This window comes from Pangasianodon hypophthalmus, chromosome 14 (genome assembly GCF_027358585.1).
Source record: "Pangasianodon hypophthalmus isolate fPanHyp1 chromosome 14, fPanHyp1.pri, whole genome shotgun sequence".
Taxonomy (NCBI): Eukaryota; Metazoa; Chordata; class Actinopteri; order Siluriformes; family Pangasiidae; genus Pangasianodon; species Pangasianodon hypophthalmus.
Window position 1 is genome coordinate 24,038,203 of NC_069723.1, and position 24,940 is coordinate 24,063,142.

General features: G+C 39.2%; 1 protein-coding gene across 1 annotated transcript; it reads right to left on the reverse strand.

Annotated features, from left to right (window-relative positions):
- Positions 1 to 21,328: 21,328 nt before the first annotated feature.
- On the reverse strand, positions 21,329 to 24,701 carry LOC117599031 (tripartite motif-containing protein 16-like). The gene is made up of 6 exons (XM_053239601.1): positions 24,123 to 24,701; positions 23,427 to 23,522; positions 23,100 to 23,333; positions 22,751 to 22,910; positions 22,361 to 22,420; positions 21,329 to 22,201 (listed from the first exon to the last, which is right to left on the reverse strand). The coding sequence occupies exons 1-6, from the start codon at positions 24,483 to 24,485 to the stop codon at positions 21,675 to 21,677; spliced, it is 1,440 nt and encodes a 479-aa protein (XP_053095576.1). The 5' UTR covers positions 24,486 to 24,701; the 3' UTR covers positions 21,329 to 21,674.
- Between the last annotated feature and the right edge of the window lie 239 nt (positions 24,702 to 24,940).

The following is a 24,940-nucleotide window of genomic DNA, read 5'->3' on the forward strand; positions in this document are numbered from 1 at the left end:
CAGTTAGTTTCAAAGCCCTAAGGCTTCCATCAAATGTGTGGCAGTCTGCAAAAACCCGACGGTTTTCACTCTGGCCGGTACAGTCTTACTTTCTGCTGTAATATACTTTAAGGTCTAAAGTTTAAGGAAACACAAACATAGATTACCAAAATTATGTGGTCATTTTGTATTTACTCTATAACATTGCCTTGCTTTCTATCTGTGAAGATTGTACTGGGTAAAGAGCCAGTTTAACAAACGCCGCAGTAAATGCAGTCGGTCTGCCTAAAGATGTCTAAAGCTGTGCTAGGAGAGTGTGTTTTTCTCATGGTTTTATCAGGTGTTTAGAGAGCTGCATGCCGTAGTAAAATGGACGTTTTAGTCTATTCAGTTTATAATCACATATCAGCTGTTAAAATGTCCGCAGTGCTCCTGCGCCGTTACATCATCATTAAAACAGAGAGGAGCGCTTACATACTCTTTAAAGTCAACAACAGACAAAGTTTTTAAATGCTTAAAGGATCTTCCATGCATTACTTTTAGAAGACTATTAGTTAAAATGATGTGCACTGTACACCCCCAGCTGAATTCTGTGGTTTGTGATCCTCTGATATTGTGGTTCTGAGATGGCTTTTATCATCTTCATGAAGGACAAGCAGTACGCTTACGGGAATCGCTATTGCAAACGCTCCTGCTTGTTCTTGCATGATGTTACACAGTCCTCGCTGTTGGACAATAATGAACTGGACAATAACTCTGGTTCTCCGGATGAAGTAGTGAACACTTTTCTGTTACACCACTTCGGGAGCCCCCAGTATGACAAATATTAAGAAAATGAAATATCTGCACCCTGGAAGTGGTGTTCACCATGTCTAAACTTTCCAAGAGAGACAGTACACACTTCGATCAGTGTTAAATTTTTAATCAATTATTTATTGATCATATGAACTTCCAGTCCTCTCTGGCTGAAGCTGAGGAGAGAGCTAAGATTGCTCTGGAGTCCAGTGCTCTGCTGCAGCACGAGAACTCCAGCCTGAAGGACCAAGTGAAAACACTGCAAGGCTCAGTGGAGAAGCTGGAGGGAAAACTTCATGAGACCCACAGGATGTGTGAAGAGATATTGGACGTAAGTGAGAAAAGCCTTAATAACAATTTAGACGTGCACATAAAGAGATTTGTACAATTGTATGGCTAAAAGTAAAAAATAAAAAAACTGCACATTAAAAACAATGCTCTGAAAGTGATTTGTTAAAAACCGTAGCAACACTTTTGCGACCTTTTCTAAATTTTTATCACTTGCCACTTTTATCACACCTGACCACAGGTGATCACTTTAAGACTACATCCTGGCTCGGCTCGGCTTCCCATAAAATTCCATTAAAATGCGCCAATGAAATATTTACCAGTGTGTCTATATTATTCATCACTTTTAGTGAAATTCAATATTTTGAAAGTTCCTTTGAAGCCTGTAGACACCCAGCTGATAGAACTCGATTGCTTCCCGTATTTTAAAAACCACTAGCAGCTGCCCGTCCCAGCTCATGAAGAGCTTGAGGACTAAATGATGACGGTGTAATGAAAAACCCATGGCACGATAATCATCCAACCCAACATTATAATTTGAATTATATCACAGCATTTGTTTACAGCTACACATTTTTAATTTAAATGACCCATTGTGGATGTGAATATTAAGCACTCATTAAGTTTGAACCTCTTCTAATCCATGGTTGTCTTCTAGGAGTGGGAGCGGGAGCGAGAGGGGCAGGATCACAGCACTGTTTTGTCCCAATTTGAAGACACTAAGGTAAGCTTTTCTTCTCTTGAAGCCACTGTTTCTGTGTGTAGGGGGGATTGTAGCACAGAGGAGTAAATATATAATGTTGGGGATTTTAAACACTCATTTTGAAATCCTGATTTGAGCCATCACTCATCACTTGAGTTCACAACTGATCAATTGTTCACAACCAGATGTCAAGCTTTCTATCTAATGTGACTGAGTAAACTAGCTAACTGTCTTTCCGAACAACAATCTCTATTCCAAATCAAGGAACTCTTGTTTCTAGTGGAAAAGAACAGCCACCTAATAATATTTTATCAGATTTACTTTATTTTTTGTGTTTCTTGAATTCAAGAAAGATTTCTGGACACACTTTGATAATTTACTAAAAAGCTAGTACACAGTGCTGCTTTGAATTAAAATGGAGTCCTTTAAGTGGCATTTCATTATAATAATTATAAGGTTTATCAGGAAGATTTTTGTTAATAATGTTAGAGAAAATTCATTTAGGAAATGGTGAAAAACATGCACAATGAATGCATAATTAATATTCTCTTAATTAATAAACCTATTATTTTTTGGAAGCCCCAGCATTTAAATGATTTTCTGTGCACAGCATGTGGAGTGCCTTATCTAACGAGGGGCAGCTCGACAAAAAAATAATTTCTTTTGTGATATTGAGGCCAGTTGTTATAGAAACATGGTTGAAATATGTCTTTAATTTGGAGCTCAGTACGGCAGAGTTTAGGTCAGGCTATTGGAACAATCCACTGATGGTAGACCAAAAATATTGTACATCTCCTATTCATATCTGTATTTGTATCTGTTCATTTTGAAAACGTTATTCATGTTTGGTTACAGCCCTAACGGATGAATAAATGAATACTGTAAATGTATCATGAACATTTACATGAATGTGGTCTTTGTTTGTTCAGCGCATTTTATATCTGCGTGTGTACTCACACATAACATTTTTTTTTTTGCATCCCATTGCCTTATGAATCTTTCTGGCAAATATCCTAAAAATGACAAAAAAGTGTGCCTCCTATTCATATATGTATTTTGTATCTGTTTAGAAAGCATTTGTTAAATTTCAATAATGTATTCATCTTCAGTTCCATCATTAGTGTAAAAGTAAATAAAGCAAATACCCTTTGGTCCCTGACCTTCCAGGTCTCCCGAGCTGAAGCTGAGAAGAGTGCTCAGAATGTGCTGGAGTCCAGTGCTCAGCTGGAGCACGAGAACTCCAACGTGATGCACCAGGTAAACACACTGCAAGTCTGAGTGAAGGCGCTGAGGGGACATCTCTATGATGCCTTGCATTAAGCTGTACTTTTCAAATTAATACCAGGACTTCACAGGCTGAACTCCTGATTATTGACTCTCCTGTCTACATTTTTGGTGTTTTTCCCCTTTTTAACACTATTGTAGCAAATTAGTGGGTGCACAAAGAAAGAGCTTGGAAATAACGGTCCCCAAATGGTATGTTAAAAAACTGCAGATACACTGCTGCAGCCTTTTCTAGCTTTTCATTACTTGCTGCTTTGATCACACATGACCCGGCTCACGAAGAGCTTGAGAACTAGCTGATGTGTAATGAAAAACTCATGGCATGATAATCATGCAACCCAAAAAAGTGAAATGGCCCATTGCAGATGTGAACATGATTCACTCAAGCTTGAACCCTTATCTGCCTCATGGCTGTGTTTTAGGAGCAGGAGCGAGAACAACAGCATTACATTGTCCTTTGGTCCCATGACGATGACACTAAGGTAAGCGTTTCTTCTCATTAAGCCACGAGTGCTATTGTGTATGAAAGAATTTTTTTTTGTGACCCAGAGGAGTAAACACAGCCACATATGGTTCTTCCCCAAACTGGTGGCACGAAGGCGGAAGCACAGAATTGTCTAGAATGTCTTTGTATGCTGTAGCATTAAGATTCCCTTCACTGGAACTACTGGGCCAAACTGATTTACAGCAAGGTGTCTTTTAAAATGAAGGCAATTACAGTTTAGTTGTTTAGTTGCAGTTGGCCAGATGAAGGTAATAATTGCAGTTGGCCAGATGAAGGGACAAAACCCTGTTTACAGATGTTGTATCATATAAACTGTGGAGCTATTCTTATGAGTGATGATACTGTCCTTAAACATTTTGAATGTGTGTACAAGTAAATAAAGCTGAATACATTTGTTCGTTGAACTTCCAGTCCTCTCTGACTGAAGCTGAGGAGAGAGCTAAGATTGCTCCAGAGTCCAGTTCTCAGCTGGAGGATGAAAACTCCATCCTGATGGAACAGGTAAAAACACTGCAAATAATGTTTGCAACTAAATGCTCAGTACTAATGTTGGTACTGTACCTTTGTCCTTTAATGTAAACATGAATGGAGTGATCTGGCGTGACGTGTGGAGTTGTAAGTTGCGAGTCTATCTGAGGGACACTCGTAACCTTGGAGAATTGAAGATGACTTGCTGAAAAGAATGGGCCAAAATTGAACTGCAGTTTTTTTTTTAGAAAGATTATGATTTCTTACTGTATATGCCTCATAGCTGTAATTACTAACAATGGCTTTGCAAAAAAATAGTATTGTTGGAAATTTGTTGTGTCTGAATTCCTTCATCCCCTATCAATGTCATGCTCTCAGAACACTCTGGAGCACGAGAACTCCAACCTGAAGGACCAAGTGAAAACACTGCAGAGCTCAGTGGAGACACTGGAGGGACAACTCCATGAAACCCAAAGGATATGTGAAGAGATACTGAACGTAAGTGAGAAAAGCCTTAATAACAATTTAGAGTTGCACAAAAAAAAGATTTTTACAATCATACAGCTAAATGAAAAAAATAAATAAATCCTGCGCACTGAAAACAGTGCTCATTTTGAAAAAATATTCATTGGACTATGTACTCTTCGTTTGTCTCACCTGTACACACTGCTTCTCTTTATGATAATTGAGAGACCTCTTAAAGGGGCAGAACCTTGTAACCAACTGCTAATCATTGAAATGGTAATGAACACGACTGACATCTCAAACTTACACATATCAGCGCCAGTCAGACTCACCACTCGGGAGCCCCAGTATGACAAATATTAAGAAAAGAAAATATCTGCACCATGGAAGTGATGTTCACCATGTCTAAACTTTCCAAGAGAGACCATACACACTTTGACCACTGTTACATTTTTATCAATTATTTATTGATCATAATCATACAAACTAACATTGCAGTTTTAATTACATGACAGCATCTGTTTACAACTATGCATTTTCCAAAAAAAAAAGGTGAAATGGCCCATTGCAAATGTGAACATTAAGCACTCAAGTGTGAACCTTTTCTGCCCCATGGCTGTGTTTTAGGAGCAGGAGCGGGAGCGACAGGATTACAGTATCCTTTGGTCCCATTATGAAAACACTAAGGTAAGCGTTTCTTCTCATTAAGCCATGACTACTATTGTGTGTGGAAAACAAAAGTTGAGAACACAGATAGTGTAAAACCATTAAAATATAACAAATTATCCTAAAGTAAGTATGTCATAATATGTCAAAATTTTATCTATTCTCAGGAGTGATGATACTGTCCTTAAAGTTTTTGAATATGTGTGTAGAAGTAAATAAAGCTGAAAACATTTGTTTGCTGAACTTCCAGTCCTCTCTGGCTGAAGCTGAGGAGACAGCTAAGATTGCTCTAGAGTCCAATGCTCAGCTGGAGTATGAAAACTCCATCCTGATGGAACACATAGAAACACTGCAGGGCTCAGTGGAGAAGTTGGAGGGACAACTGTGTGAGACTCACAGGACACGTGTCAAGTTATTGAAGGTAAGTGAGAAAAGCCTTGCATTAATCTGTTCTTTTGTCCTGTAATGTAAACATGAATGGAGTGATGTGTCGGGACATATAAGAGGAGAACTTAAGCTCATTGGCCAAGAAACTGAATCTGGAGATGGATGTTTCAACAAAATAACGACCCCAAACATACAGCCAAAATGACTGAAGAAGGTCTCGCATGGCCTAGCCAGTCTACTGACTTGAATCCCCTTGAACATTTGGGGGGAAATTGAAATTGCGACTCTATCCGAGGGACACTCATAATCTTTGGGAATTGAAGATGATTTGCTGAAAGGAATAGGTCAAAACTGAACCACAATCCTTCAGAAAGCTCATTAGTTCTTACTGTATATGCCTGAAAGCTGTAATTTCTAACAATGGCTTTGCAACAAAGTAGTAATGTTGGAAATTTGTTGTCTCTGAATACCTTTGTCCCCTATCAATGTCATGCACTCAGAACACTCTGGAGCACGAGAACTCCAACCTGAAGAACCAAGTAAAAACACTTCAATGCTCAGTGGAGGAACTGGAGGGACAACTCCATGAGACCCACAGGATGTGTGAAGAGATACTGAACGTAAGTGAGAAAAGCCTTAATAACAATTTAGAGGTGCACATAAAAAGAGATTTTTACAATCATACGGCTAAATGTCAAAAAAAAAAATCCTGCACACTAAAAAACAATGCTCCACAAATGATGTTAAAAACTGCTGCAACAGTGAGTGTGTGTGTGTGTGTGTGTGTGCGGGTGCATTTTGCATTTAAAGAAATCATTTATTGGACAATGTACTCTTCCTTTGTCTCACCTGTACACACTGCTTCTCTTTATGATAATTGAGAGACCTCTTAAAGGGGCAGAACCTTGTAACCAACTGCTAATCATTGAAATGGTAATGAACACGACTGACATCTGAAACTTACACATATCAGCACCAGTCAGACTCACCACTCGGGAGCCCCAGTATGACAAATATTAAGAAAAGAAAATATCTGCACCATGGAAGTGGTGTTCACCATGTCTAAACTTTCCAAGAGAGACCATACACACTTTCACCAGTGTTACATTTTTAGCAATTATTTATTGATCATAATCATACAAACTAACATTGCAGTTATAATTATATCACAGCATCTGTTTACAACTATGCATTTTCCAAAAAAAAAAGGTGAAATGGCCCATTGCAGATGTGAACATTAAGCACTCAAGTATGAACCTTTTCTGCCCCATGGCTGTGTTTTAGGAGCAGGAGCGGGAGCGACAGGATTACAGTATCCTTTGGTCCCATTATGAAAACACTAAGGTAAGCGTTTCTTCTCATTAAGCCACGACTACTATTGTGTGTGGAAAATAAAAGTTGAGAACGCAGATAGTGTAAAACCATTAAAATGTAACAAATTATCCTAAAGTATGTCATGATCACTTCAAAACTGCACACAGCTTGTTTATATCCCTTTTCTCATAAGCATTAAGCTACAATTAGGCTACTTTTCATGAAAGCTGATTTACAGCAGTCTGTCTTTTAAAATGAAGGAAATTACATTTTAGTTATTTAGTTGCAGTTGGCCAGATGAAGGTAATAAATAAAGGGAAAAAACCACATTGTTCCCCAAAAGTATCTCTGCCAAGTTGTGATTGAACAGCACTGATCCCGTCACTCTATGTGCAGTACTAATATTATATACTTCATTTTATTTAATAATCTCTGAGATATTAGGGCATAGTGTTTACAAATGTTGTAACATATAAGCTGTTTATCTGTTCTCATGAGTAATGAAACTGTCCTTAAAGATTTTGAATATGTGTGTAGAAGTAAATAAAGCTGAAACATTTGTTTGATGAACTTCCAGTCCTCTCTGGCTGAAGCTGAGGAGAGAGCTAAGATTGCTCTAGAGTCCAATGCTCAGCTGGAGTATGAAAACTCCATCCTGTTGCAACACATAAAAACACTGCAAGGCTCAGTGGAGAAGTTGGAGGAACAACAGTGTGAGACTCACAGGACACGGGTTAAGTTATTGAAGGTAAGTGAGAAAAGCCTTGCATTAATCTGTACACTTGTCGTGTAATCTAAACATGAATGGAGTGATGTGTCGGGACATATTAGAGGAGAACTTAGAGGAGAAACTGAATGTGGAGAGGAGATGGATGTTCCAACAAGACACCAACTCCACACATACAGCCAAAATGACTGAAGAAGGTCTCGCATGGCCTAGCCAGTCTACTGACTTGAATCCCATTGAAAATTTGGGGGGGGAATTAAAATTGCGACTCTATCCGAGGGATTCTCATAAAGTTCGGGAATTGAAGATGATTTGCTGAAAGGAATGGGCCAAAATTGAACCACAATCCTTCAGAAAGCTTATGAATTCTTACTGTAAATGCCTCAAAGCTGTAATTACTAACAGTGGCTTTGAGATAACGTACTAATATTGGAAATTTGTGGTGTCTGAATTCCTTTGTCCCCTATCAATGTCATGCACTCAGAACACTCTGGAGCATGAGAACTCCAAACTGAAGGACCAAGTAAAAACACTGCAAGACTCAGTGGAGAAACTGGAGGAAAAGCTTAATGAGACCCACAGGATGTGTAAAGAGATATCGAATGTAAGTGAGAAAAGCCTTAATAACAATTTAGACATGCACATAAAAATAGATTGTTATATGTTTGATTATTTGCATTTGTTTCAGAATTTTGTTGATTTAGTCTAGCTAGTTAGCCGTCACTACCTTCTTCAGTGAAATTGAGCTAACAAGTTAGCAGCTTATCTTCTTTTTAGTATGACATGGCAGACACTACTAATTTTGTTGACCTGATATCGGAAAAGTCTTCTGATGATCTTACTTAGGAGAGACTGAGAATTAAACAGAAGACCAACAACTGAAACAGACACAGCACAACTCACACAGCTATATAGTCCAAAAACACACACTTATTCTTCCCGGATTTTTAAAACCACTAGCAGCTGCCTGACCCAGCTCATGAAGAGCTTGAGGACTAAATGATGACGGTGTAATGAAAAACCCATGGCATGATAATCATACAACCCAACATTATAATTTGAATTATATCACAGCATTTGTCTACAACTACACTTTTTTTTTTATTTGAATGACCCATCGTGGATGTGAATATTAAGCACTCATTAAGTTTGAACCTCTTCTAATCCATGGTTGTCTTCTAGGAGTGGGAGCGGGAGCGAGAGGGGCAGGATCACAGCACTGTTTTGTCCCAATTTGAAGACACTAAGGTAAGCTTTTCTTCTCTTGAAGCCACGACTGCTGTTTGTGCGTGGAAAAAAAATTTAGCCCACAGGAGTAATTTTGAAATCCAGAATTGGGCCATCTCTCATTTTTTATCACTTGAGTTCATAATTGATCTCAACCAGATGTCCTGTGGATCTTTGTTTGCAAGCTTTCTATCTAATGTGACTGAGTAAACTAGCTAACTATCTTTCCAAACAACAATCTCTATTCCAAATCAAGGAACTCTTCTTTTCCACTAGAAACAATAGCCACCTAATAATATTTTATCAGCTTTACTTTAGTGTTTGTGTTTCTTGCATTCAAGAAAGATCTGAAAAGATTTCCAGACACACTATCATAATCTACCAAAAAGCTAGTAAACAATTAATTAATATTTTTTAATTAAACAAACTATTATTTTTTTGGAAACCCGAGCAGTTATATCATTTTCTGCGCACAGTGTTTGGACTGCCTGATATGTGGAGCGGCAGCTCTATTAAAACAATAATTTCTTTTGTGATATTTAGGCCACTTTTTACAGAAACATGGCAGAATACACCAATCAGCCATAACATTAACACTGACAGGTGAAGTGAATAACATTGATTATCTCGTTACAATGGCACCTGTCAAGGGGTGGGATGTATTACCCAGAAAGTTATATGTTGGTATGTTGGAAGCAGGAAAAGTGGGTTAGAGCTCTTCTGGTGACACAAGTGGGACCTACACAATACTAGGCAGGTGGTTTTAATGTTATTGGCTGATTGGTGTATGTCTTTTGTTTGGAACTCCATAGATCAGTCTACTGAAACAAACCACTGATGGTTGACCAAAAATATTGTGCACCTCATATTCATATCTGTATTTGTATCTGTTCATTATGAATAAGTCATTCATATTTGGTTACAACCCTAATGGATGCATAAATGAATACTGTAGATGTATCATGAACATTTACATGAATGTGGTCTTTGTCTTCCAGCGCATTTTATATCTGCGTGCGCACTCACACATGAAAGTAAAAACCTAACGCTGGCATGACTTTTCTTTTGTGCATCCAATTGCCCTATGTATCTTTCTGGCAATGACAAAAAAGTGTGCCTCCTATTCATATATGTATTTTGTATCTGTTTAGAATACATCTGTTCAATTTCAGTAATGAATTCATGTTGAGTTCCATCTTTATTGTAAAAGTAAATAAAGCAAATACCCTTTGGTCACTGAACTTCCAGGTCTCCCGAGCTGAAGGTGAGAAGAGTGCTCAGAATGCTCTGGAGTCCAGTGCTCAGCTGGAGCACGAGAACTCCGACATGATGCACCAGGTAAACACACTGCAATTCTGAATGAAGTAAAAGAAGCAGAAAAAATAAGATCACCACTCAGGACCAGCACGGGATTCAAACCCAGGATCTCTGCGCATAGGCCTAATGCTCTACTGATGGAGCTAAACACAGATGTGAGGACCCAACAGCAGAGGCTGGTATAGGAGTAGGTTGAATGGTTTAACTGGGGAAGAGCAAAAAATGACAAGGAATGTCAGCAGGGTGACTAGTAGCAAGAGGCAAAAAATCCAAAAGGGGGAAAAAAAAAAGGGGGGGAAAAAAAAACAGGCACGCAAAAAACTCAAACAATGCAACACTCAGAAGACATCAAAAATAAAACACAAGAGCTAGGGCAAAAATTCCCTGAAGGAAACAAAATACAAAGAACAGGGCAAAAGATCCAAGGCAGGATTTTAACAGTCACAGTCCATAAAAAAGAACTAGCAAGGTAGTCATACATGACAAAAAGCAGAAGAGCAGGGCAGAGACTTACACAAGGCCAGAACCAAGGCAGAGACTGAAATCAATAAAATGGTTTAAAAAAAAAAAGTGAAAAGAATCTGTTTTGGGATGTTCTGTTTATTTGTTGTTCTGTTTTTTCTTTTCTGTTTATCATGAGAAGGAGAAAATGACAAATTGCAGAGTTTAAAGAGGCAAAATTGGCAATGCTCTGAGTGAGAGGGATGATATTACTGTCTCTCCCCTGTCGATCACAGAGACAACAACCAACTGTGGGTGTCTGTGAGCTCATATAGGCAGAAGATAACAGATAACGCTTTCCTCTGTGTGTTAAGGCTAGTTCATACTTGACGCATCACTTTGCGTGTTAGCATGCACCCTGTCCGGTTGGAGGTTTTCCTGTGATTGGGGAGAGTAAGCTAGTAGGTGGGAGTTGGCCAAGACCAAATTGGGGAGAAAATGGGGGGTTGTTGTTGTATACAGTTGATGCTTTTGCTTTTTTTCTAGTTTTTGCCTCCTAAAATCCAACCCCACGTCCATGTCGTAGGAGGTGGTAACAGCACGACACATCCTGCTAACCGTGCTGGCTAACGGGGCTCTGGTAGAATTTTCATTCCAATTACCAGGTTTGTAAAGATTGATCTTGTCTTTTTTTCATCCAGGGAAGGAAAATGTCCCCAGCATCCTGACATAATGCTAGAATACTATAAGATACTATCCTGACTAATGCTAGAACTATGTAGTTCTGTGTTGTTTTATGTTTGTAGCACCTTGGTCCTGGAGGAACGTTGTTTCGTTTCACTGTGTACTAACTAGCTGTATATGGTTGAAATGACAATAAAAGCCACTTGACTTGACTTGACTTGATTTTACTCATCATTTAGCAACATGTGCTGTGTGCATACATTTTATTTTCATCCAAATAACTCAGTTTTGCTATTATGTATGCAAGCTAGTACAAGTATTTTGTTAGGTTTGGGATAGCTTTATCCAGAACAGTTGCCAAAAAATTCCTACTTGTATTACAGCTTCACGGTATAGTGTTTGAAAAAAATTGTTTTTAGCACATTTATCATTGTCCATTTTTAAAATCTGTATTCCAGTATGTCTGTAATATATTATAAGCCATTCAAGCAGTTTTCAGAGCTGTTTGCTTTCGTGAGCTGGAACTCTTATTCATCAAAAGCCAAAACGATTTAAATACACTCACAATACTCCATAAAAGGTAAAGCTCACAGAGACCTGAAAGTACGCAATGACGACTAAATGGCAGGAGAAATGGAATTCCTCAGTTATTTTGCCTCACGTCTATTATAAAAATATTATTTAGCAGCACGTGAAAAGGCCAAAATGAAATGACAGAAAAGGCATATTAGGTGTGAATTAAGTTAGGTGAAAAGAAAATAGTGACAATGACAAGAAAACTGAAGGAGGAAAAAAGATACATGGATACAGGGAAACTGCTATTTTTAAATTGTTTTAAGGCCAGACGTCTCTTGCACACCAACAGGTCACTTACACTATATGGCCAAAAGTTTGGACACCTGACCATAACACCCATATGTGCTTGTTGAACATCTCAGATTTCTGGAAAGGCTTTCCACTAGATTTTGGAGCGTGACTGTGGGGATTTGGAGTGTGGCTGTGGGGATTTGTGTTCATTTCAAAAACATTAGTGAGGTCAGGCACTGATGTTGGGTGAGGAGGTCTGGGCTGCAGTCGGTGTTCCAGTTCATTCCAAAGGTGTTCAGTGGGGTTGAGGTCAGGCCTCTGTGCAGCTCTGTTCTTCTACTCCAACCTTAACACACCATGTCTTCATGGAGCTCGCTTTGTGCACAGGGGCATTGTCATGCTGGAACTGGTTTGGGCCTCTTAGTTCCAGTGAAGGGAAATTGTAATGTTACAGCACACAAAGACATTCTATACAATTGTGTTCTTTCAACTTTGTGGCAACAGTTTGGAGAAGAACCACATATTGGGTGTGATGGTCAGGTGTCCACATACTTTTGGCCCTATCTTTTTGAAGAGTGCCAGTAGCAAGAAATCCAAGCAGTGAAATAACCTGGATAACTTGGAAATAATTTTGGACGACTAGAACATTAAAACAGTTTGTACATGGTCCATCGGGTCCATTCACACAGTACTCTACTGTGTCTTAGGCACCCTATATTTAGTACAAATTTTGTTATAGATGTTTATTTTATCACATTCAAACATTTCGGATTTCCAAACCTTACATTTCCAAACAAAAAATTAAATGTTACAGAAAAATGTCTGTCAGTAAAGAAAGCACCATATTACGTAACAGACCATTTTTCAGGCATAATGAAGGCTATTGTGTTTTGCTGCAAACAAAGAAGTCAAAGCCTCCAGAAGAACTGTAGCAGATTCTCCAAGATTGTCCAAGTAAAACTTACCAGCTAATTTCATTATAAAACGCACAAAGTGTACCTGAGACTACTGATGTTAAGCTATTAACACTATTATCACTATTTTTAAAGGCAGCTTTGCTTTAAAGCATTTCTTTTGCATGTACTTGAAATAGTTTAAGACTCCATCTGCACTTGTATCTCTGAACTTCTTCCAGACTCTCTTTCAGAGCTGAATTTTCCACCGTGATTTTCTTTATCACTAATTAACAGGTTGAAACATCACCATCACCATCACCACAGTCTTACTGGTTTAATGTAATTAAGTAATTAAGCTTTTGATGGCTCTAAATTTTTTTCTCTTTTCTTTAATCGGAGGAACAGGAATAAACTACTACAATGGGGACACACTGAACACTGCGCTCCTCCATTTAATAAAGGCATTTTAATGAACATGGCTGTCTTTTTAAAAGCTCTGTTACCAAAAAACAAATGGCCTAGCACTGTATTATAGCCTACTATATAAGGCATACCACATTCTACAACACTAAAAACCAACCAGTAGAAACAGTTTAAATAGCAGTTGGGTTGTTATTGAGGTGATGTTCAAAATGAATGTGGGCCAACACTGAGTCAGACCGCGCCAGCACTACTTGGCTATCTGGGTAATACATTAGATAGCTTTTTAGAAGTGTGTCTACTTTACTATAGCAAATGTATCAAACTTAACTTCTATTACACTATTTTAAAAAACAAATTCTGCCTGTTCAATCACGAAAAACGTCTCTTCAGATCTGTGCTTCGGCTCCAAACATTCAAAGAGCCGATTCAGTAAATGACACACGACTTTTTTTTTTTTTTTGAACACCTCAGTGGAGAAAACGCCAAGTGGATGCCTGAGGGAAGTTTTTTTTTTTTTTCTTTTTTAGTTTTTAAAATAACTGTAACATTAATCACTTCTATTTAAATCAGTAGGTTAGAATAAACTATTAATTTTCATTTTAACAGTTAATGTTTAGCTAATCTCCCAACGACGTATTTATCCTGTCAGGTTAGCATGGGTCAGCTAGCTGTCTAGTGTTAGCCACCACTGAAGACTGCATTACACTGATGAATTGTGGTAAAATAAATGAAAAGTTTAGTCTCCAACTTCAGTCTGTCACCATCAGCAGAAAACACACATATTACTTCACTCAGTTCATTCATTCATGCATTCATTCATTCATTCCCGAAATTAAGTACATGCTAGCCTCCTGTTAGCTACCGTTGCCATGGTTATGAGCAGCTCGTGCTGAATACGATGGCTGAGTGAGATCCGCCATCTTGTGACGGTATTCGGCGCTGCAACAGCAGCAACAAATAGAATTTTTTGAGACTGTAAATTTTTCATATCAGTATATTAAATCTCCTAATAGTTCATGCAGTTAAATAATCTGTTTCATAACTTTTTTTTTTCTAGAAACACCCTGCATTCCTCATTCATTAGTGTTACAGTTTCTACACACAAAATTCCCATTGTAGTTCAGGGAGAAATTAAATCTGACACCTCAGTTATAATTTTACTAAACACTTTTACCAACATTTCATTTTGGATCACAGCTGAATCATAACGCCATATACAGAACCCAGTGTATAGAGGTATATGAGTTGAGGATGTGCTGTGTTTGGATCCAGAGTCAGATAACAGAAATCTAAAACAATAAAACGTCCACAGGTTAGATGTTAATCACAGGATTTATAATATTAAATATTTTAAGTATTTTGAACATCAGTCATCAGGTAAAAATGTATCACATTTAGTTAAACAATACAGACATTTTAACATACTGTGTGTGTGTGTGTTTTAAACCTGCATTGCAGAAAATTGTCTCTGCTCTTCAGTTCTGAGGGTAAAATCATCTGAACTGCTGCAGCTGTGGAAACACAGAGACAAAATGGAGACAGAAAAATGACGTGGAAACTGTTTAAAGTATGAACATGAAAAATTGAATATGAAAAATATTATAAATTGATGAAATATAAATGTGATTCCTCCCTTGTTTCAGACAGAAACATCAACAACATCAGCATCTCAGTGGGGCGACTTTCCAGATGTTCAGACTTCAAGGCATACGATTTTTTCCAAACATGTAAGATGTTTGTTTAAGTTCGATTAAGTTCGATTTGCTTTGCTCATCTGGTAAATTTGTCTTGATGTAGTTTTCAAGGCTAATGCTAACACTTTGTGGTTTTATGCAGTCTTGTTACTGCTTACTTCTTATTACTGTTATATGAAATTTATGGCTCTCTTTAATGTGATGCAGAACAAATATTTGCTTGTTTACCTTGTTGATGGATTTTGTTGAATTCCTTCTCACAGATTTCCTCGACTTGTTTTTTCAGATCTGAGAGAGATTTCCTCACTCCATCAAATAAGAGATGTTGATTGACAGTGATGCTGGGTGAGTCCTCACATCCAGGAGGAACACAGAGAGACGGGAAACTCTACAGAGAGGAAACACATAATAAAGAAGGAGAAAAGTGTAGGAGAGGAACGAATGAATCTCAGACTGAATCAGACACAAAGACACACTTGTGATCTCAGACAGGAACATTTATTGTTGCTATAATGAGCTTTTAGGAGGAAACTTTGTCAGGAACAGCGGCCTCTGTAGATCAGACAGTGAGTGTTACCTGGAGGAAGTGGATGTGATCGTGTGTGTGTGAAAGCTGATCCAGCTCAGTGACTCTCCTCTTATGATCAGCAATCTCCTGCTCCAGTTGCTTCAAGAGTCTTTCAGCTCGACTCAGTTCAGCTTCCTCCTGAGCTCTGATCAGGTTCTTCACCTCCGAGTGCTTTTTCTCCATGGAGCTGATCAGCTCAGTAAAGATCTTCTCACTGTCATCTACTGCTGCCTGTGAACGCTTCTGTTAGGACACACACACACACACATATACACAATTCATTTATATTCACTCAGCAAGTTGTAATACAGGACATAAATAATAGAGACGCAGAATACAGAAAATTACATCATCCTACAGTTAAAACATGGATCAGGATTATCAAAGATATAAATAGCAGCGCCTTCACACACACATACACACACAAAGAGAAAGACTTTATTTTGTTTATTTAGTGTGTGTGTGTGTGTGTGTGTGGGTGTTTAGGAGAATCTCTCTGTTCACTCCTCACCTTAGTAGTGTCCACAGCATGTTTCAGCTCCTGCACCTTCTTCTGCTTCTCCTGGATCCTCTGCTGGGATTTCATCTGCTCCTCTTTTAGCTCATTCTGAGACCAAATAAAATACATTTCATTATTTCTGCATCAGGAGCTCATATTCTACATGATTATAGTAAAAGAATATAAATAAAAAAATTGGGTTAAAAAACATTAATACTATAAATTAAAACCAGAAATATTGCCTCGAGAACTAACTAAAATAGAGACCCAAAACAAAGTAACTTCTACCTTCATATTTTTTCCAGCGCCTATTACGTAATATGCTTAGTTTTGTGTGAAAATGGCAGCTGACTGAAATAACAATGTTGTTTTTGTTACAAAAACATGAAAACAATTCAGCAGTATTCTCTGTACTGAAATACACCATGAATCCACTGACATTCGGGCAGATTAAGTTCTTTTTTTAACCTGCACACCATTAAATGGGGTTATGAAATAACTAAAGGTTGTGATAAACATCATGCCTGAAACCTAGTTGTCCCCTGTGAACACAGTGGGTAGCAGTACAGCCACTCAGCTCTGGTCCAGGGTTTGAGACTTGGGTTATTGTTTGTGTGGAGTGTTGCATGTTCTGCTGTGGTTGTTTGGGTTTCCTCCCACCTCCCAAAAACATGCAGTTAGGTGTATTGGCTCTGTTAAAGATAGTTGTACTGGCTATGTTAAAAATGTTAATTGGCCCCTAGGTGTAAATGTGTGTATTGTGCCCCACATTGGCCTATGGGGTGAATTCTCCTGCTTTGTGCCTGGTGTTTCTGGAAGAGGTTCCAGATCCACCTCATTCCTGATCAGGACTCCTACACCCAGAACAAGAGCTACAGGGTTTTGGAAAAGACTCGTAAGATACATCTCGTAAGATACAGCTCTTTGAGGCCTGGTTATTTAGAACGAAGCAGAAGCCGCCCAGAGTTCCATCCCAAGTTCCCAGAGTTCTTCCCACTTTTTCCAGTTCCACAATCACTCTTCATGTCATTTAGTTGAGGATATGTACTCACAAATGACACTTCAAACATGTTTTGCATGTTCCATTTGTAACGGAGCTCAAATATTGCTGTTAAATTCATGCCAAAATTGGGAAAACTTACCATTAGCTGTTGCACCACTATATTTGCATATATTTGTATCATATATTTGCCTACCTTATATGGCGGAGTGGCTCTATGTGGTCCACAGAAGAGCCTTACATCTTTTGCTGTCTGTAAGTTGCTCCGATGATTGATCTGTTGTAAGAAAAAATGAATTATGGTTATCAAGTGCAGGTTTAGAGCTTGAATCACACAAAAGGTTACTTCTTTCATCTATCAGAATTCAGATTCTGTCGGTCAAGTGCAATGTATGATATTTGCAAAGATAAATCCGAGGGTATCTAACTGCGCCAACCTTCATGTGAACTCCGAACTTCTGTTTATTTCAGTTAAGACCTCCGAGCAACATCGGTCCATTGTATGTTAACCAGCCTTTGGTCGTGTTTGTCCCAGGTTCAATAAAAGAAAACTGAGTGACTGTCCACCTGATCACAGAGTAAATCTTTGCCCACCGCTACAGTAACACATTGATGTTACACAGTGTGTAGTGTGTCTTCATCTATAAATATAACCTATAAATAGCTGTAAAATGCTGTAAGGAGGTTGCTGGGTGTTGGCTGTATAAAGTACACTGCATGGTCTGACTTCTGTAATACTTCCTTACCAACCACCCTGCAGAACAAAAGGGAGAGAAAAGTCATGAGAATGCAACAGCGGGCCCCCACACAAAACCGCTTTTACCTGGCAGAAAGCCCGCTCGCGTGGCTCCATCCACTGGACTGGATATGGCGCTCCCTTTTTAGCGAGGTCACTCAGCAGGCTGGTGATGTCTGAAAAATTATGTACAAACCTCTGATAAAAGCCAGCCAGTCCCACCCCCTTTTTGGTTGGGCAGGCTGCAATCGTGGCTGTCCTATCAATTTGGGGACATCCCTGCTCATGGCCCCTGTGGAAGCCCAAACACTGTACTTCCACCTGTCCAGTTGCACACTTCTTTGGGTTTGCTGTGGATCCCACCTGTCTCAAGGATCTCAGGACAGCCCTAAGAAGTTGTAACTGCTGCTGCCAATCATAACTGTAAATGATTATGTCATCTAAATAATCAGCGGCATATGCAAGCCGAGTTTTCTGTCCATGAGATGTTGAAATGTTGCTGGGGCCCCAAACAAACCAAACAGAAGGGTGGCAAATTGGTGTAACCCAAATGGAGTGGCCATTTTTCTCAAGATATTGGAGGCAAGGGAATCTACCAGTACCCCTTGGTTAAGTCTGGTGTCGAACAAATGTGAGCCGCGCCATAAGCAATCGAGCAGTTCCTCAATGAGAGGCCTCGGGTATGCATCAAATTTAAACATTGCATTGATTTTCCTGTGAGTTGTCCAACTATAGGCCAATATCAAACCTCCCTTTTATCTCCAAGATCCCTAGAAAAGGTTGTAGCACAGCAGTTATGCTCGTACCTACATAGGAATAACATTCATGAAATGTATCAGTCAGGATTAAGGCCTCCTCATAGCACAGAGACAGCGATGGTTAAAGTGGTAAATGACCTACTACTGGCCTCTGATCAGGGTTGTGTCTACTTGCTTGTGTTGCTTGACCCTAGTGCAGCTTTTGATACCATTGATAATACTATTCTCCTTGATAGGCGAGAAAATGTTGTTGGTGTTAAGGGAACAGCTCTCTCCTGGCTCAGGTCTTATTTGACTGATCGTTATCAGGTTGTAGATGTAAATGGTGACTTCTCTACCCATACTAAGGAAAAGTTTGGTGTTCCACAAGGTTCTGTTCTAGACCCACTGCTTTTTTCTTTGTATATGCTACCTCAGAGTAAAATTATTCATAAACATGTAATGCTGACGGCACAGAGTTGTATGTTTCAGCAAAGCTAGATGACAGACACAAGCTTAATAAAGCTGAGGAATGTGTAAAGGACATTAGACACTGCTTACTAACTTCCTTCTACTTAATTCTAACAAGACAGAAGTACTTGCAATAGGACCACATCTAGAAGTAAGCTTTCTGATTACATAGTATCTCTGGATGGCATTTCTGTTTCATCATGTGCAGCAGTAAATGACCTTGGTGTGATTACTGACTCCAGTCTTTCGTTTGAAGCTCATGTAGATATTGCTAATATTACTAGATTAACCTTCTGTCATCTCAGAAGTATTGCTAAGCTAAGAAATCTAACGTCACTACATGATGCAGAAAAACTAGTTCATGCTTTTGTAATGCCTTCTTCCTCATAACATTCCTCATATCTCAGGGAGTTTTTACTTGCCACCGTCACCTTTGGCTTGCTCATTAGAGATAAATTCATAAATTTAAAATTTATATCCTGAATTTATATATTTCTGTAAAGCTGCTTTGTGACAATGTCCATTGTTAAAAGTGCTACACAAATAAAATTGAACTGAATTGAATTAAAATCCACACAAAAATGGATCGACCTGTCAGCCTTGGGCACCAAGACCACTGGGCCGCTCCAATCACTGTGAGACTCCTCGATTACTCCCATGTCGAGTATAGCCTAGAGTTCATTACGAACAACATTTTGTTGTGTTCAGGTAACTAGTGTGGGTGGCTACATACAATCACACCAGAAGGAGTCTCACTGCAGTGTTCTATGAGGTCCGGGAGACCAGGTAGAGGTGAAAACATCAGAAAATTCCCCTTGCAACCTGTCAAACTGTGCTCTCTGGGACAGCGAGAGGTAGTCTCCACAGGGAACCGGGTGAATTGGGACACATTTTTTGACTTACCTCCTGTCCCAACTCCTCCCTCTCGGGAACCACCGTCACCAGAACCACAGGAACCACCTATCGTCATGGTTTCAGGAGATTGAGGAGGTATGTTGGAAGTGCATCGCCTCTATCTGTTCACCTGACCTTATAGTTAACTTCTCTCAGGCAGTGTGACCTCAAAAGGTCCTTGCCACTTTGATTGCCAAGTGATTTAGAGCTCGACGTGGTTGGTAAAATGATTACCTCATCTGCAAATTACCGTAGTTAAGTACCCCGTCATAGAGTCGGCATGTCATTCGTGGGCCTGATGCAAAGTTTCCTGTGTTAGCTGACCGAAGCTGTGGTGTTTTGCTTTCAGGTCCAGAACATATTGAATTTCATTTTTGCTGTTAGAAGGTCCCTCCACCCAATTTTCTCTAATGACATCTAAGAAGCCATGAGGCTTGCTCGTGTACAGTAATTCAAATGGGGAGAACCCCATGGGGGCTTGCGGGACCTCTCTTACTGCAAGTAATAGGGGATTGAGCCACTTATCCCAATTTTGCGCATTCTCCTGAACAAACTTACAAAGTATGTTTTTTTAGCATCTGATTAAATCCTTCTCCTAGTCTGTGTGTGGATGGTAAACACTGGTGCAAATCGATTTAATCCCTAATAATTGGTAAAACGTGAATAGTGTCTGTGACACAAATTTAGTGCCCTTTTCAGTCAGAATCTCTTTTGGGAGCCCAACTCAGGAGATTACACAGACAAGTGCAACAATGCATGCTGAGATGTTGTGAAGAGACACTGCTTCAGAATATTGCGCCGCATAATCCACCAGGACAAACACAAAGCAATATTCTCACGTGTCCAATGGCTCTGCAGTACCAACAATTGGGTCAATTCTTCCTTAGTTCCTCGATCTAACCTAACTATAATAACTAAAAAGTAGGGGTAGGTGAGTGCAAGCTCTGGCTGGATTATATGACCATTGATTACTCTCACTTGGTCAAAGGCATGGCGAAGAGACTCATCACACGTCAGTTCCAAGGGGTAAACCCACAGGGGCAGGTGGTTTCTGAGTCATCATAACAGCACAAACACTGACGGCCCACAGCAACGCCTCCCTGGCCAGAGCTACACACACCCCACATCTTGCTACACTGTGGCAGGAGCCACATCCACCATCATAATTTCTAGCATTTTCTTAAACCCCTGCCAGTTTGTTCCCAATATAAAGTGGATGGGTGAGGCGGGAACTAACCGTTAAATCCATGCTATGCGTTTGGCCCCAGAAATGTATTTATACAGGCACCAGCGGATATTCGTGAATATCCACATGAACACACATCAGCAGCAGAAAAATCCAGCAGTTTGAGTAAGTTTTATTATTTCTTTAAAAAAAAACAAAAAAAAAAACAGAATTCTATAAGACATTTTTACAAGCTTCATATTGGAAATTTTGTGCATTATTGAGATTTATTAACATAAAAACATCATGTAAACATACATTCATCAGAGTTTAAATAAATTAAGTTACTTAATATTTTATAAGTCTGGTCAAAAGCAGTCAGCTCATACAGCACTGAAATCCTACTGAATTTAAATTTTTAAATAATAATAATAATAATAATAATAATAATAATAATAATAATAATAATGAATTACTGTTACATTCATTACTGTTTCTGCACAAAATATTACCACTGAAGCTATTACTAACATTTCATATTGGATTACATAATCTCACAGTCGAGTCATAAGAACCTATACAGAACCCAGTGTATAGAGGCTGAGTGAATGTGGTGTGGACTCTGTGGAGGAGCCTCATCGTGTCAGAGACGCTGTAGAAGGACAGAGTTCCTGCACTGTGATCCACATACACTCCTATTCTGGAGGACGCTGGACCTTGAAGCTCAGTCTCAATGTCACTGTGACAGAAAGAGACAGAGGACAAAAAACACACCAGACTCCAGGACTGACTGTTGTAGCCAAACAAACACTCGTCACCCCCTCCTTTCCTGCTGATCACTTTATATGAGACTGATATGGACACATCACCGCTCCACTCCACCTCCCAGTAACAGCGTCCACACACACTCTCCTTACACAACACCTGACACCAGTAATCAAATCTCTCTGGATGATCAGAGTATTGTTGTTTTGTCCTACTGCGTGTCACCGCTCTGTTCTCCTCAGAGAGAATGAGTTCATGATGTGCTGTGTTTGGATCCAGAGTCAGATAACAGAAAACTAAAAAGTAAAAGGTGCACAGGTTAGATGTTAATCACAGGATTTATAATGAATGTGTGTGTGAGAGAGAGAGAGAGACACCTGTCTGTGTTCCTGTGTAATGCTGCTCTATATGAAACATAGTGTGTGTGTGTGTGTGTGTGTGTGTTTTACACCTACACTTCAGAAAATCTTCTCTCCTTTTTGGTTCTGAGGGTAAAATCACCGGAACTGCTGCAGCTGTGGAAACACAGAGACAAAATGGAGATGGAAAAAATGATGTGGAAACAGTTAAAAGCACAAATATAAAAATTTGATTCCTATCTGGTTTCAGACAGACACCTCAACAATGTCACCATCTGAGTGGGGCGACTTTTCATATTTGAATTCATGGAGGTAACTACGGTTCTCTCTAAAATATAAGATTAGTTTGTGGATTTGTGATTAAGTTAGGCTAATGCTAATACTTTGTGGTTTTCTGCAGTCTTGTTAATGCTTACTTCTTATTTCTGTTATATGAATTTTATGGCTCTCTTTACTGTGATGCAGAACAAATATTTGCTTGTTTACCTTGTGGATGGATTTTGTTGAATTCCTTCTCACAGATTTCCTCAACTTGTTTTTTCAGATCTGAGAGAGATTTCCTCACTCCATCAAATGAGAGATGTTGATTGACAGTGATGCTGGGTGAGTCCTCACATCCAGGAGGAACACAGAGAGACGGGAAACTCTACAGAGAGGAAACACATAATAAAGAAGGAGAAAAGTGTAGGAGAGGTACAAATGAATCTCAGACTGAATCAGACACAAAGACACACTTGTGATCTCAGACAGGAACATTTATTGTTGCTGTAATGAGCTTTTAGGAGGAAACTTTGTGAGGAACAGCGGCCTCTGTAGATCAGACAGTGAGTGTTACCTGGAGGAAGTGGATGTGATCGTGTGTGTGTGAAAGCTGATCCAGCTCAGTGACTCTCCTCTTATGATCAGCAATCTCCTGCTCCAGTTGCTTCAGGAGTCGTTCAGCTCGACTCAGTTCAGCTTCCTCCTGAGCTCTGATCAGCTTCTTCACCTCTGAGCGCTTTTTCTCCATGGAGCTGATCAGCTCAGTAAAGATCCTCTCAGTGTCATCTACTGCTGCTTGTGAACGCTTCTGTTAGGACACACACACACACACACACACACACACATGATGGAGGTCTGTTTAAAGTCTTTGTGTGTGTGTGTGTGTGTTTTCACTCCTCACCTTAATAGTGTCCACAGTCTGTTTCAGCTCCTGCACCTTCTTCTGCTTCTCCTGGATCCTCTGCTGGGATTTCATCTGCTCCTCTTTTAGCTCATTCTGAGACCAAATAAAATACATTTCATTATTTCTGGAGCTCATGCTCTGCAGAATTATAGTAAAAATAATAAACAAACATACCAAAAATGGGAAAACATTTAAATAAAAAAATAAACATTTAAATCATTTAAAAATATTGCTTCTACAAAAAATGTAATAAAATAAACAAGACAAAAATTAATAATACAAAAACTAATTTCAATCTTCCTATATTTTCTGCATTTTTATCATGATTTCTGGCTTTGTATGAAAAGTTCAGCTAGCAGAAATATCAATGTTAACTGAAAATAATATAAACATCAACACAGTAATAACACTTACAGAGCTTTAACATGGTCTTGTGAAGACTTTAGCTGTAAAATGCTGTAAGAAGGTTGCTGGGTGTTGGCTGTTTAAAGTACACTGTCTGGTCTGACTGGTTTAATACTTCCTTACCAGCAACACTTTTAATAAAACAATTCACTTCACAGTGATTGCGTCTTATAACAGATCAAATCAACTGAATAGAAATGTCATTAGAATGTATATAGAATTAGACTTCATACAAAAAGAAATTTATATATATTGAGTTGGAAAAGAATAATAAGATCCAGTTCTCACCTGTTTTTCAGTTCTTTCTGCTTTAGCTGCAACAGTATCATGGCCTCTGTGTTGATCCATCGTACACAGATAACAGATGAAGCTTTGGTCAGTACGACAGTAGATCTCCATCAGTTTGTCGTGCTCAGAGCAGATCTTCTCATGGAGCTCTGCACAGGCTTCAACCAACTTGTGCTTCTTAAAGGCAGGAGACTGATAGTGAGGTTTAAGATGATCTTCACAGTAGGAGGCCAGACACACCAGACAGGTCTTGAGAGCTTTGCGGTTTATTCCAGTGCAGAAATCGCACTTCACATCTCCTGGTCCAGTGTACCAGCGAGCAGAAGAAGCAGCCTGGAGTTTCTTCTTCTTCTGTTTCTGCATGTTTTTCCGGCGTAGAACAGGCCTTGGAGTGAAAGTCTCTCTACACTGGGGGCAGCTGTAGACACCTGGGGGCAGCTGTAGTTCACATCCTCCTGATCCCAGCAGCCATTAATACACACCTTACAGAAACAATGTCCACAATGGAGAGTCACTGGATCCTTCAGGAGATCCAGACACACTGGACAGCTAAACTGATCAGTTTTCCTGCACTCACTCACACTGATTGAGAGAGAGAGAGAGAGAGAGAGAGAGAGAGAGAGAGAGAGAACAGCACTCTGAGTGTTCTGAGTTTCGTTATCTCTTTAGTTAATTTCCTGTTCTTGTGTGTTATGTGTTAGAGTAGGTAGGGCTTTAAAGAATGGTCAGATTACTTGCCTGACTTGTTCCAAATTTCTCTGTTGCATGTTTGAATGTGCATTTATATCATTGCTGGAATATTTTACAGTAAAACCACA